This window comes from Calonectris borealis, chromosome 3 (genome assembly GCF_964195595.1).
Source record: "Calonectris borealis chromosome 3, bCalBor7.hap1.2, whole genome shotgun sequence".
Lineage (NCBI taxonomy): Eukaryota > Metazoa > Chordata > Aves > Procellariiformes > Procellariidae > Calonectris > Calonectris borealis.
The window spans coordinates 99,389,184-99,402,782 of NC_134314.1; the positions used below are offsets into that span (position 1 = coordinate 99,389,184).

A 13,599-nucleotide genomic window follows, 5' to 3' on the forward strand; every position below is an offset into this window, starting at 1 on the left:
GGCCTGAAAATTATCACTAATCCAAATTTCAGGCTGTTACCAAAATAATGGTTTATAATTGGAGATAAGAAGTGGACGGCTCTGAGTACCTCAGCCTGAAGAATAAGATTCCACAACAGATGCATGCCACACACCTATTGTTTTTAAGGTTGTCCTGAAATTTTGGTGATGTTTTATTTAACTCAACGAATGTTCTTCATCTACATTATTATTTTTGGTACACTCTGTTTTCATTAAGGATCAGTTCTTCCTCTGATTATAAAACATTCTTTCCATAATTAAAATCAACACCCACAAATTTCAAACATATTCTTACATTTATTATCCAGTGGCCAAAAGCTTGTGGTGTCCAAGTACAAACACAACACATCCCAACGTTTGCTCTCTTGGCCAGCAGAGGCATTTTGCACAGGCACCCTTTTCTGGCTGCCTGCAACGTTCAAAGTCTCTAACTCTCTATCTCCATAATCTCTTTCTTGCTTTCACAAATACTGTTCATGGCAGGCATATAAGTGAGCCATAATTTAATGATAAGAAGCATCCAGCTTTGCTATGAGGGACCTCCCCCTTCTCCTCAGCCTTCCAGATGCCTACTCCACACTCACCGTGAAACAGGACAGGGTTTAAGATTAACAGCTGCTTCCTTTAGTATGATCAAAAACAAAAGCAGGGAGCAAGCTCAATCTCCTAGAATGAGAGGAGTAGCTATTATCTCAACAGTGATCTGGATAGCAAAGCTGCATTCATTTACTCCAAAAATCACATCTCAGGTCTTAACTATATTACCATTATGGACTATTTTAAGACTACTCCACATTAGTAACAATGAATCTTCCAAAGTCAATTAGCATGATAGGAAAATACCTCTTCCTGCTGATAAAGCTTTTTCTCCGTACACCAGGCTAAAGAAGCAGCACTTAAATTCCACTGGTAACCATTTAACAGTTAGGGAACCCAAACAGTGAAGAATTGAACATAACTTCTATTTCAGACAGGTTTTAGAACTGAGGAAAGCAACATGCCAACAGCTGATCTACTTGTGAAAGGCAGAGCTCAGGGAGACACACTTCCAAACAGAATAGCTACATGTTTCTCCATTTGGAGGACTGTATTTGTAGAGCCTGCAGACAAACCAGTTACTCCCCAACTCTTTTCAATCACAGATCTGACTTGCAGATTAAAAGTTACATGCACCTGGAAATATAGGTATTCTCTAACCCCAAATTCTGCCCTAAGTATCATGCTACTCAGTCCTGCACCTAAAAACCACTAAAAACTAGTTTGGGATCCGCTGCTCTGCATATACTCCCCAGCAGTTCTGTAACAGCTGCTGCTTCACTGTCCCATCCCATCTGCTGCTCCTCCATTACCGAGCCCAGAGAAAACTGCCAATGCGTGTCACATCTTGTTTCTATGAATGCCTGTCATAATCACAGCTTTCCATAGTACGTCTTATAAATTGCTCATAAAGAGTTTGTAAGTGTCATGTGCACTGAATTATGAAAGTCAAGGAAAGGAATCACAGAAGCTTGTGGTTAAATTCTAGCCCCCAAATTCCCATAAATTTCCACAGGCATCTCAAAATACAGGACATTAATATTTAGTGCTTTGGAATATGCCATGAATGTTGTACAGTTCAAAGAAGTTCAAGGCTGTGATGGCCGAGATCAACAAAGTACTTCAAACAAGTATAGGTAAGCATCACGGAGAAAGTGAATTTCAGGCCAGTGTGGTTAATCAGATCTACAGTGCTCTTATAATAAGTCTTCAAGGTAACATGCAAAAATTTCTATGGCTGAGGCAGTAAGTTAGAGAAGACAAATCTATGAATGATAAACTAATTTAATTCATGTTTTTCCTGATATGAAGCAAAGCAAAATTCCTTACTCTGGACTATGAATAAATCAACTTTGGATATATAAATAAAGTCAGACAAAGACAGAGAAAGATCTATCTTTAAAATATATTAATGTTCCTTCTCTCCAATTCAGGCAACACAAGTGGCAGACTTTTACATGTATTTATAAATAGCTGTAGACAGTAGAATAAAAATAATCCTTCAATAGCTCCCTATTATGTATGCTTTTCATCAACCATTATGAAACAAAACCATGTTCCTCCTTTTATATTATTCTTCAACTGAATGAGGAAAAATAATACAAATAACTAAATACATATAGTAAACTTTAAAAAACTACAAAAACTAAGGTAGACTACATTTCCATATAATACTTAAAAGAAAAAAAACCACAACATATCACCATATATTATTAACCTGGATACAAAATAAAACTACAGTATTTGTGGAAAATGAAAGACAGGATAAGGGTGAAAAAGTTACTGCTAAGGGTACTTTACAAAAAGGCTTGGTGAGTGTCCCCATCAATTGTCATTGCGGCCCAGTAAGAATCTCAGACTTATGTGCAAACTTTGTTACCTGATCAAATGTTTTTTTCTGGGCCAGAGTATAGCAAAACAAGATAACTCCTCTTTCACTCCAGTTCAAGATCTCAGTTTAATATGGTAAGAAAGCAAAACAATGGATTCTTTGACTACAAATGCTTTTTTCAAATACACACATATTGGGCAATATGATGGAACAGTCTTAGTTTCATCAATGAATGAAAGTAGTATGTTACCAAATCACTTTTTATCTCTTTCCTCAATTTCCTCCTTCTGTGGCCAAGCCTTTATGCTGCTAAATCCACACGTTGTCTCTTAGCACACAATAAATATAAGAAAGCAAGTTTATCATATCCGCACAAATTGTCCATAAGGAGTAGGCAATATTCCTTGAAATCTGCTTCCCTTCATTTTTTATGTCTATCCCTAAAATAAAAATCTATCAAAACTTCAAAATGTTATTAGCAGAAATATCCTATAGGAAGAGCCAATGGAATTCACTCCTAAACCATCTTCTAACATACCACTTGCCACAGACAAGTAAGATGCCTCTCATTTATAAACCAAAGGTCTAGAATCATCCAATAATTTATTTCGTATTTTTATCGAAAGGTTCATTCATATTCAGAATAAAGGCATGACACCTTGCAAAGAACACTTAACATTCTTTACAAGGCTTTAACTCTTCCTATAAGCTGCTAACGTTGTTCTTTTCAGTTCTGCATTTTAGTATTTGGAACACCGAATGACTGATCAATGGAAAGTATTTTACCACAGAAATAACTTACTTCTTCTCTAATTGCTTAAAATGAGCCTACAATTTTAAAGTAAATCCATATCCTGAAATAAAAAATTTGAAAATATTGATTGCTCCTTTTTTAACTCTAATAAAAGAATAATTTTCCTGTCTAAAAGACAGACACCATCTCCACAGTGAGACACTGCATCTTTATGATCTATAATCACTTCATTGCTAGAACTATTCATACAAAATTTAAATTTAAAAGCATATTCCTAAGAATAGAAGGATTTAGAAAAGCAATATTAAATAAACATTTTAAAATGTCTCTACTTACTCTATATCTTCCGATCACCAAGAAAACAAGTATTTAGCACATGCATAATTTTTTAACAGCAAAGTGAAATACCCCCAAAGTTAAAAAGAACTTGAACAAAGCTAACAAATAAACATGAAAGTTTTATGAATAAAAACATATTTTAAATGGAGAAAAGACCAAGAAGGCCAGATAATATCTGTAATGAGAGATACCTTTTTTCACTTCAAGCTTCAAGAAATTTCACTCAAAATGAGGTTTATATTTTTCACCTTCAGACTAGATTACTCAGTTTACTGTATCCAAATCTGAATGTGAAACCTGCAGCAAGATTCCAGCTTGGACTGAATATGTCTACATTCTCCATGTTAGACTGCTATAAACATCCAGCCCGATTCCCAGACTGACTTCCTGTCAGTTTAGGGATTTATTTTTTAACTAACATTAATCGCAAACAACACCAGAGAGCAATTTCATGTATATAGCCACCCAATTCATATCATCAAGACAAGGATGTAGTGTGACGGAGCATCAAATACAGTACAAATCCAAATGAGACTAGACTAATCAAATGATATTCTGGATTGTAACGCAAGAAATTTCATTTTGACACATCTTTCACTGCTAACAAAAATCTCACTCGTCAGACACTCCTTTTCATACCCCAGAGCTACCATGAAGCACCTTAGTACCTATACAAACTTCAAGAGACCACCTTCCACCATGTACTGTGAATCTACATTTCATTAAGCACACTAGAGATCACTGTTTAACCAGAAGAGTTATGGGGATTTTTAAAATGAGTCAATGATGTTTTCACCTCAAGGTTCTAGTCAAAATGACACATAAATCCAGCTTAAATTTTTTAAGAAAAAATTGCCTTATATTGGTGCTTCTGGCTTCCTGCTTTGGAAGAGTTGTTATTAAGAATGATTCTAAAATAAACTATTGACAAAAAAACATGGCATAAGCTCTTCTTTCCCAAAAGTGAATCCAACCTGATTTTGGTTAGAAAAATAGCAGCTTATTAAAACACGCTGCATTGAGAAGTTCAGAAAAGCATGCGAAAGACTGGTAGCTCCTACTGAACCTTCTATTTGCTTAACAAACTGGTCCCCAAGCCCCTCTAGAGCAGTAATTCCAGCTAGGTCATAGCATATCTGAATATACAATTTGATCAGTTTTGATAGCCCTTGAACTGATACAGCTTGACCTTTATACTCTTTGCCAAAAGCCACTAACAACCTTATGAACTTTCTTAAGTATTTAGTCTTGTCAAGATATTAGCTGACAACCCTTTTAATGTCCAACATATGCAATGAGCTTTCCCACGAAGATGTTAATGCATGAGGAAAACATATGTAGATGAAAATGCAAAAGCACTTTTGTCAAGATTTTAGAGGGGCAACATTTTTTTCCTGACAAAAAAATATACAAAAAGGCTCTCCTACTCAAGCACACTATTCTGGGTTTACCTAACTGGTGTTATTGTTAATAATATGCTAATAATATGCTCTTGTTATCTTGTTAAAATTGTTTCTATTTATGAAAATTATGGTAATTAATATTTTGCCAATTGGAGGAGAAAAAATGAAGGGAAGACTGTCAGCCATATAGAGGATCCTTAAGTTTCAAAGACATGATCAGTTCTCAAAGATCCAGGAACTCTTACTCCAAGATTTCTTATTTTCTAGATATGGAAGTTTCAGCGAGAACTGTTGCTTTGTTATGTATGTTAAACTGTTATGTTTACTCTCTTAAATTACTGGTTCTGCAAAAACAGAGAAGAAACTTTATTTAATACTTAAGACTTAAGGTAAAGCGGATTTTGTTGCAGGATTTATACTTTGTCCCTGAAAAAATACACAGCGAGTATTTTCTTATTCCCTTCTTCACCATCCTGCAATATTCTGGAATAGTAAGTATACGCTATTTATTGCCCACTACTACAATATAGAGAGAAAACATTTTAATATAGAAGTGTAAGTAAGTTCTGGTCATTATTCCTAAAATGATCCGTGACTACCATTTTTATAGATCACCGAGTGTCTTCTAGAATGGAACAAAATACGAGGGAAAAATAAAAATAAAAAACCCACCAGGAGACAATCTCCCTATTCTCCTCAATATACAGTTTTTGAAACCCAGTGTGAGCCTGCTCCAGCACAAGAACTGTACATTTCCATTGGCCAAGCTCAGAGGAACATAAAAGGTTAAAACAAAACCCCGATACTATATAATGATCACCAATAATAAAATCATGCATGAACAAACATGCTTGTTCTCAGCCTACAGTTTGAGCTGTGTCCTATTATCAGTGAAGCTACTATTAACCAAATAAAAATGCCAAACAAAATGGTGACATGGGAAGTGATGGAAACAGAAGTACACAAATATCACATGTCAGAGCAAGATCAGCCTGACATTCCCTTGGCTTTTGTACTGCCAGCACGGGTAAACCTTAGCTCGTCTCCTACCTTAAAACTCACGTAACTAGTAAATCAAGTAAGTGACACCAAGTGTTGCAAACCATGGTAGTGAACTAAGGAGACTGAATGAAGAAGTTCAGGACTGCAGCATAAAGGACTGCAGACTGCTCAGCCTAAATTCTACCTAAACGCCTTACATTTCCCATTACCAGTGTGCCTCTGAAGACCTAAAACCAGGGAACAGAGACACTGCACAAAGAGAGTAGGTAGACCGTGAGCATCTGGATGAATCTGTAGCATTCCCCAGCCGTTCATTGGAAAAGTCCATACGCAGAAAAAATACTGTTCTGCTCCTATTACAAATAGACATAATTTTCAAATGTTTTCTTTTGAAGTCTTTTAGCGTCAATAAGTATAAGCTTAGAAAATGGAGAATCAAGGCTTTATAAAGCTCTAAATGATTTCGTATTTGACTTTTCACCCAGCTGCAAATTTAAGGCAAACTGCATGTAGTGTTGTGGGGTTGTTTTTTTTGTTGGTTTTTTTTTGAGGGTTTTTTTGGTGGGGTTTTTTTTCCTTTTTGTTGTTTTATTTTGTTTTATAACCTTGCAAAAATGTCACAGTTAATGATGGTCACTTGTTTGTGTTAGATCTTAGTTTCTAAGATTGACTTTAATTTAAAGGTCCCAGTTAAATAAAAATGCACTTTACAATTTCGATGACTCAGGCCCTCCAGAATATCCTCTACTGTGCACAGAATGCAAAATCCTACACCCTCAGCAGGGCTAATTAGAGGCTGCAGAACAAGTATTGATTCAGGGATATTTAAGTTACTCTTGCAATGATACCTGTTGAGGAAAAACCAAGTTATAGACACATACAAAACTGAACAAGGAAGGGGAGACCAAAGCAGGAGAAAAGGAAAAAAACCACCCCACATAGTAATAAATGGGAGCTATAAACTTTTCTGTTTTGCTAAAGCTACTGAGAATTCATTAACACTCCTTCAGATGGTTTTTGGGGGGTTTTCCAGTTTTTTTGGTTTTGTGTGGGGTGTCTTTTTCTTTTTTTTTTACAGATATCTTCATTTGTTTTACCTGCTCTATCAGATTTTTTCATTAGGTATAAACCATTTCTGTAGGAAGAGGAAATTTTTTATTCTTTTGTTTTGCAAATTGGCTTCCAAATTATCATTGAGTTTTACAAGAACTATTAAGTAGAAAATTGAATAAAACATAGATCACTACCAAAAAGCTTTTAGAACTTTATGAATAACATCATGTCATTAAAATTTTTATTAAGATTACAAATAAATGTGTTCAGTTTTTTTACATCCTATTTATGTCAGAAGAATGTCAAAACAGAAAGCTATTAGGAATATAAAATAAATGCTCACATTTGCATTCTGTTATAGGTACAATCATTAATATTTTCATTCAAGCTCTGGCACTTCAGTGAAATGTACTGAAAAAAAAAAAATCAGACAAGCTGCTAACTGTAACAAACAACTAAAAATATCATCTAACAGTTTATTTGTAAACTATGCCCTAGTTATACAAAACATTGCAAGAATGACTAATGAGTTTTATATTTGAGGCCTGTACAAGATCTTAGGAAGTACTTAAATGATGGTTACCTTAAGGACACACTATACTCGGGATAAAAGATGCTTTTATACTGAACCCAGGTCCCAGTTTCCTCTTCTGTATTTTGGTCTTCTATTGAAAAGAGATTGAACGATGTGAACCTTCTTACAGACACTTGTTGGAGATGCACATCTTTCAAGTGCTTTTTCTTCAAAACCTTTGAAATGAAGAACAAATTAAACATTAAGAATAAAACTTTCAAGAAGAGAACAAACGCAGGCTTATTTAACTGAAGAGGCAAGTCTGGAATCAACCGTAACAGCTACGCTATTAGCTAATAATTATGAATAACTAGTCCAAGTATGTCAAGCCTGAGAAAAATAACAGTGGTATTGATGGTAGAGGTCAAGAGAATGAGTTATGAATTTATTATGTCTCAATAACTGTAAAGCAAATGTACCGTGTTCACAGGTACACAAAGTTGCTTTTTTAACTCCCGCTCCAGCAAACCCATGCCAGAATTAGAGGCGGGTTCTCCCCTATCCTCCCATCACCACCACAATGAAAGTTTCACAGACAAAGCAGTGCGCTCACCAAGCAATGTCCATGTCACTCACTGTCCCTATAGATGAAAAAAAAAAACCCCCAAAAAACCAAAAAAGCAAGGGTATCTTCTGTAGAATTTAAATGACTAAACCCAAAACATGATCCTCAGGTGCCCGAGTGATATGTGTTTACCAGATAGACTACTTCCTAGCCTAGAATTCTACTGCTGCACGCTTGCAGAATTGCTGCCAAACTTGCCTGAGTTGAGAAACTTGCTACCTGTCCAGACAGGCCCCAGACTTTCAGATGCCACAACTGCATATTCCCCTACCAGGCCCCCATAAGGGGACTGATGCATTAGCCAGCCTTTACATGAGCCGCAAAATACACTAACAGCACCAAGTTTCAGCGCTAAGAGCCTGAAGAATCGAAGGCAATAGCAGAGACAGAACATGGCCATTCGCATTTTTTTTAAATGACTGAAACACTTGTTCAGGAAAGTGAAAACATGGGCTCACTGTCCTGCATAGTCGGCTGCACTCAGCTGTCTTCGGGGAGAAAGCTATCAACTCCTCCGTATGGGAAAACCCAGCACCCAGCCCATTTGAGCTGTATCACCGCACAGAAAAAACCTAGCATTTCCCTGCCAGACAAAAAAGCTTATTCTTTAGGTCAGTGATGTGGCAGGAGAGATATCCTGGGTTTAACTTCTTTCTCCTAACGCTGGACAGAATACATAAATAACTGCCATTGCATTTTTAAAATGAAGGTGCATAAGCAGTCCACACTGATGAAAAAAAACAGAGCAGAAAATAAACTCACCCCTATAAATAGATAGAGCTACAAGGAATAGGTCTATTGAGTAAGAGAGCACCACAATGTAGTTTTTTGCCAACCAGAGTTAAATCTGAAGTCAAATGAGAAATAGCTCTCCAGAATTGTGAAACTTGAAATGGAAGCTTTGCATGTGGGATATGTACAGGAAAATAATGGGTCAGAGATTTTTTTTTTTGCTGCACCCAACCTTTGTCGATGGTGCTTTAACTGGAAATGTACTCACATCCAACAGCCTTACAATTTGGTGCCATGACCTATTATTTTGCAGGATACTTAGAAATACTACATATGTGAGCAGAGCAATTGTATTTGCTATGCTGTTAGTTTCTAACAGCAGGTCTGATGCATCAGGCTTATTGCTTTTGGATCTATTTTCATCGGCAGGCATCAGCATATGAAAGGCACAGGCATCTTCATCGAAGTATTAAAAATGGCTGTGTGCTGTCCAAGCTATTTCTTCTACTTTTGTAACACATGGGAAAAATACACATATGAGGGAAATCACAAAACTATCAAAACAGAAGAACCAAATTAAAAGACTATCAGAATTAAGACCTTCATATAATAGCGGCATGCCCAGAAACAAAACGGACCAACTTGACAACTAAAGAAAACCACCAAGATCTAATTTTCAGAAAAGCATGTTGTTTGGGGGCTTTTTTTAAAGCAAAGGCAAGCCATTACTAACAGGAAAAAAAAAATCCAGCAGTGATAACACTTTTCTGTTTTTTGTTCTACAGAGACATCTTTGAGCCACTCTGTAAAATGCATTCTCTGGGTTAGCAGAAAATCTCATGAGCATTTGAGTACTCAAAAAAACCATTTCTCCCACAGCAATCAAGAGGTCTAAGATCTGAAAATTATAGCAACAGGTCAAATTTTTAAAAAACCTAAATATAACTGAGAAAACAAAGCACAAAGGAAGAATATGTTACATTATTTATATCTAACTCTGTATTTGTACATAAGGATCAAAATATTTTTTTTCTCAAGTCAGTTCCTAAAAGCATCACAATTGTGTTACAAGCTACAAAGATATGCTGCTGCTATAGAATAATCCACTGACAAAAAACAAAAGGTGACAAACCTGTTTAAACTCACAATAATGTTTTGAAGACATTGAAAGATAGTCTTCTCTATTTTCACGATGCCTTTCCAATAAAGGTGAAGCTCCCTAGCTTCCTGCACGCTGCCATAATAAATGAACATGTCCCAGGGACCTATAAAACCAGTAGCCAATACCAAAGCAAGCTAAAGGCTTCTCAGCAGAATAGACACAATTCTTGGTTTTAGCGATGGCACAGGGAAAGAACTATGGTGGGGAAGGAATCACCAGACACCGCTGTTCTTTAGTTGGGGTTGGTGGCTGCTTTACCTTTTCCCTCAGTAACTTTCAGCTAAGTTTCCCTGCATATTTTTATTTTTAAAAATTCCAGAAGCCTCTTTCACTCTCTTCAAGATCTTCTTTCAGTACTGAAAGGCCCTGTCTTCTGCACAAGATCTTTACAGGTGTACGCAAGTGTTGGGCTTGTACACAGACCATACATACAAATATTATCTAAATAAGTAATATTTTAGGTTCTGTAATAAAAGATTCTCTTCCAAAAATTAGGTTCCTTGAAAGAAAAAAACACCAAGAACAATAACAAAAAAAACCCCAAACAATGCAAGCTTACATTTTTACCTTGTGGTTTTCCCTCTCTCAAACTTGCATCATCTTTCCTCTCTAACTTCACCTAGAAATATAGAATTCTAAGGCAATTCTTTCTTCATTAACACACAAGACATTAAAAAAAAAGCATCACCAAACTCTCTCTTGTTTTAGAAAGATTCTAGTAAAATATTACCACAGATCTCAATTGCAGGGCCCTTGGTATTTAATGACAATATTAGGACCATATTTAGGACTCCCTATAAAACTTAAAGATGTTTGATATCTCTTAAACAAACAAACAGACAAAGAAACCTATGGAGAAAGGCAGTCACCTGAAATTCCCTGTATTTCTTTGTGTATCTCATTGTGTATGGTCTAGCTGCTCTAAAAGCAAATTCAGTAACAGCTGATAGTCTACAAACCTCCGCTCAGTTCTATGGCACTGACTGGAACACGGTATTTTGTACACACAAGAAAGTTTCTACATATTCAGCTATCAGCATAATCTATAACAACACCATCTCTAAATATCATCAGTAGGACTGTGCGTTATTTATTTTTACAAATAGTTTATTTACCAAATTGTTTTATTCAACTGTAAATAATTTACAAACTCAAGACTAACAAAACCATGGAAAAAGATCTGAAGCATAGGCACCCTTCACAGAGAGAGGAGCAGGAAAAGAAGAAAAATTGTTTTAGAAGTTGTTCTGTTCAGGAAAAAAAAAAAAAAGTCACTTCCCTATCCTCACTTTAGCTTTTATTTTTCAATTCTGGGAGCTAAAGCACATTGGCAGGTGAGCAAGGCTTCTGTGAGAAGAGGAGCAAAAGGAAGGTAACAGGCAGGATAAACATAGAAAGCTTACGGGTTTCAGGAAAGTTTTCATTAAACTTTCTACAGGGAGCAACTGTACATACAGGGAGCAATGTCTATTCCTCTAACTTCCCTGCTAAACACTATGGACTGGATAATGCCATCAATTGCATAGACTGGCAGAGCTCAAAACACAGCCTTAGAGAATTTACTCTAGTCATTTATAAATGCACACTACATATGAAACTTACCTTAGCTTATTTTTTTTAAGCAAAAAATATTTTCCTTGATTTTGACAAGGTAAGTTTAAAAATATTGCCAAACTTCAAACTCAGTACATACATAAACATTTTAGTGATAAAGAACACATAGGTAATAATGCAAACCCCTGGTTCTTTATGCTAGTTTCATAGGATACCTGATAAAAGAGCTTTTTTCCTAATTAAATCAGCGAGCACGCACTCAAGCATCCTTACCATAGCAAATCAATTTGTGTGAGCATTGAATGAAAGCAAATTCAATATATAAACACACCACAAAACTGATTTCACGTAAGGTGTTATTATAAGCAGTATGAAAAGCGTTTTTAAAAGCACTGTAAGAAACACTTTGACAGTGCTCCTTTAAAGATGGATATAAAGGAAGGTTGATACCTTCTCCCAATCCATAGATAGATCTGAGCATCACTGTAGTAAAGAGTACAGAAGTGATTTTTACTTCAGATGTACCAGTAAGATTAAATTGATCCTTGTTCATCGTACCATATAAAAATCAACAGAAAAGCTAAAGAACATGGAAAAACCCAGGGAATCTGCAGAAGAAAAGGTCACAGATACATGTAGTTTGAGGAAGAAACAGAAGCCTTCTCCCCAAATACCTACACGCACCCCTCATACCCCCATTCAATGGTTATGAAAAGTTCCTTATGATTTTAAGAGACAGGGATATGCCAAACGCAGTATGTTGAAAAAAAATAACAGCTAGTATTGCCGCAGAGCGCAGCTTGCGTAGTCTGCTAGAACAGAAACCTACAAAGACAACCCTGATATTCCTACCAACAACTTTGACATTTCCTGCTTTAGAGTATAATAAAACAGAAGTTCGTCTCATTGAACAGGACTGGCAAATTTACAAACCAAAACCACAAAGAAACACACAAAGAAAAGGTCAATATTAACCTCCCCACACCTCCCCCTCTGTTACCCGACTGCAGCCAGGTGCCCCTTTCAACCCAGCTGCCACCATCGGACCCACTGCCACCACTCTGCCTTCTCGGGGAGAGCTCGCGATGGGCAGCTCCAGGCATCTATTTGCACAAAACTAAACATTTCAGTTGGGGCTGTAAATATCACGTCTGATAACAATAACAACTAATGAAACTGATTCGGGTTTTTAAGCCTTTACACATATGCTCATCTGCAGAGGAATCCTTTCCAACCTTGCACCGCTCCTAAGGGGTCCAAAAAAACTATGGAAGGCCAGAGCTGACAAGCTGTTGTTCAGCCGGAGCGCAGGTGTAACCACTTGCTGCTTCTTCCTCCTCACCCTCGTCCAGGCACGGCCCCACCGCTCACCAGACCGCCAGCAGCTGCAGGTGAAGCGCAGTTTTCACTGCCAGGTGAGCGGGGTCTCGCCCCAGCTCCCCATGAAAGGCAGTGTGGAGGGGATCAAAGCATCTACGATAACCAACTCCAGCGACATCGACAGAAGGTGTCAAACCACAGCCTGGAAATGCCAAGCTAGTGCCCTCAGGCTGCAGGGTGCCAAGGGGGTGCTGGCCCTCCTCCCGTAAACACTGCTTGTAAGACTACAGGCTGCTTTGGGGATCTATTGAAGGCACACTTTAAAAAGCCGTGTGTGTGTATATATAGGTATATATTTTTATTATTACTATTTTTTCCTGGAGGAGGACTGCAAACCTCTTTGCAAGCCCTGGCGTACTATTCTTCGCAATCCTCCTGTCAGGGGTGCGGGCAGCTCTTCGCAGCTCGGCTTTCCGCACGCCTCCAGCGCCGGCAGGATTCCCCGCCGCCCCCGGCACCGGCACCCCCACCCGGGCGAGCTACCGACCACACAGACCCGCGACCGCCCGCCGCCCCCGGGGACGCGGCAGCCCAGCGCGGAGGGGCGGGAAGGGACACGAACCGCCCCGGCCCAAGGCGCCGCCGCGTCAGGGGACGGGAACGCCGTTCAGCAGACACACGCTCCCCTGAAGCTGCGCCGCCGGCCCGCCCCGCCGGCCCGGCAGCCCCTCCCGCCCGCGGGCTCCCCCTAC

At 38.0% G+C, this 13,599-nt stretch overlaps 1 protein-coding gene across 1 annotated transcript in view; it reads right to left on the bottom strand.

The window, feature by feature from the left end:
- Window positions 1-13,599, bottom strand: part of CAMKMT (calmodulin-lysine N-methyltransferase) — a 226,806-nt gene that overhangs the window by 212,965 nt on the left and 242 nt on the right. The window contains exon 2 of the mRNA XM_075146891.1: window positions 7,524-7,690. Coding sequence (XP_075002992.1) covers window positions 7,524-7,690 — 167 coding nt within the window. The remainder of the gene's footprint in view (window positions 1-7,523; window positions 7,691-13,599) is intronic.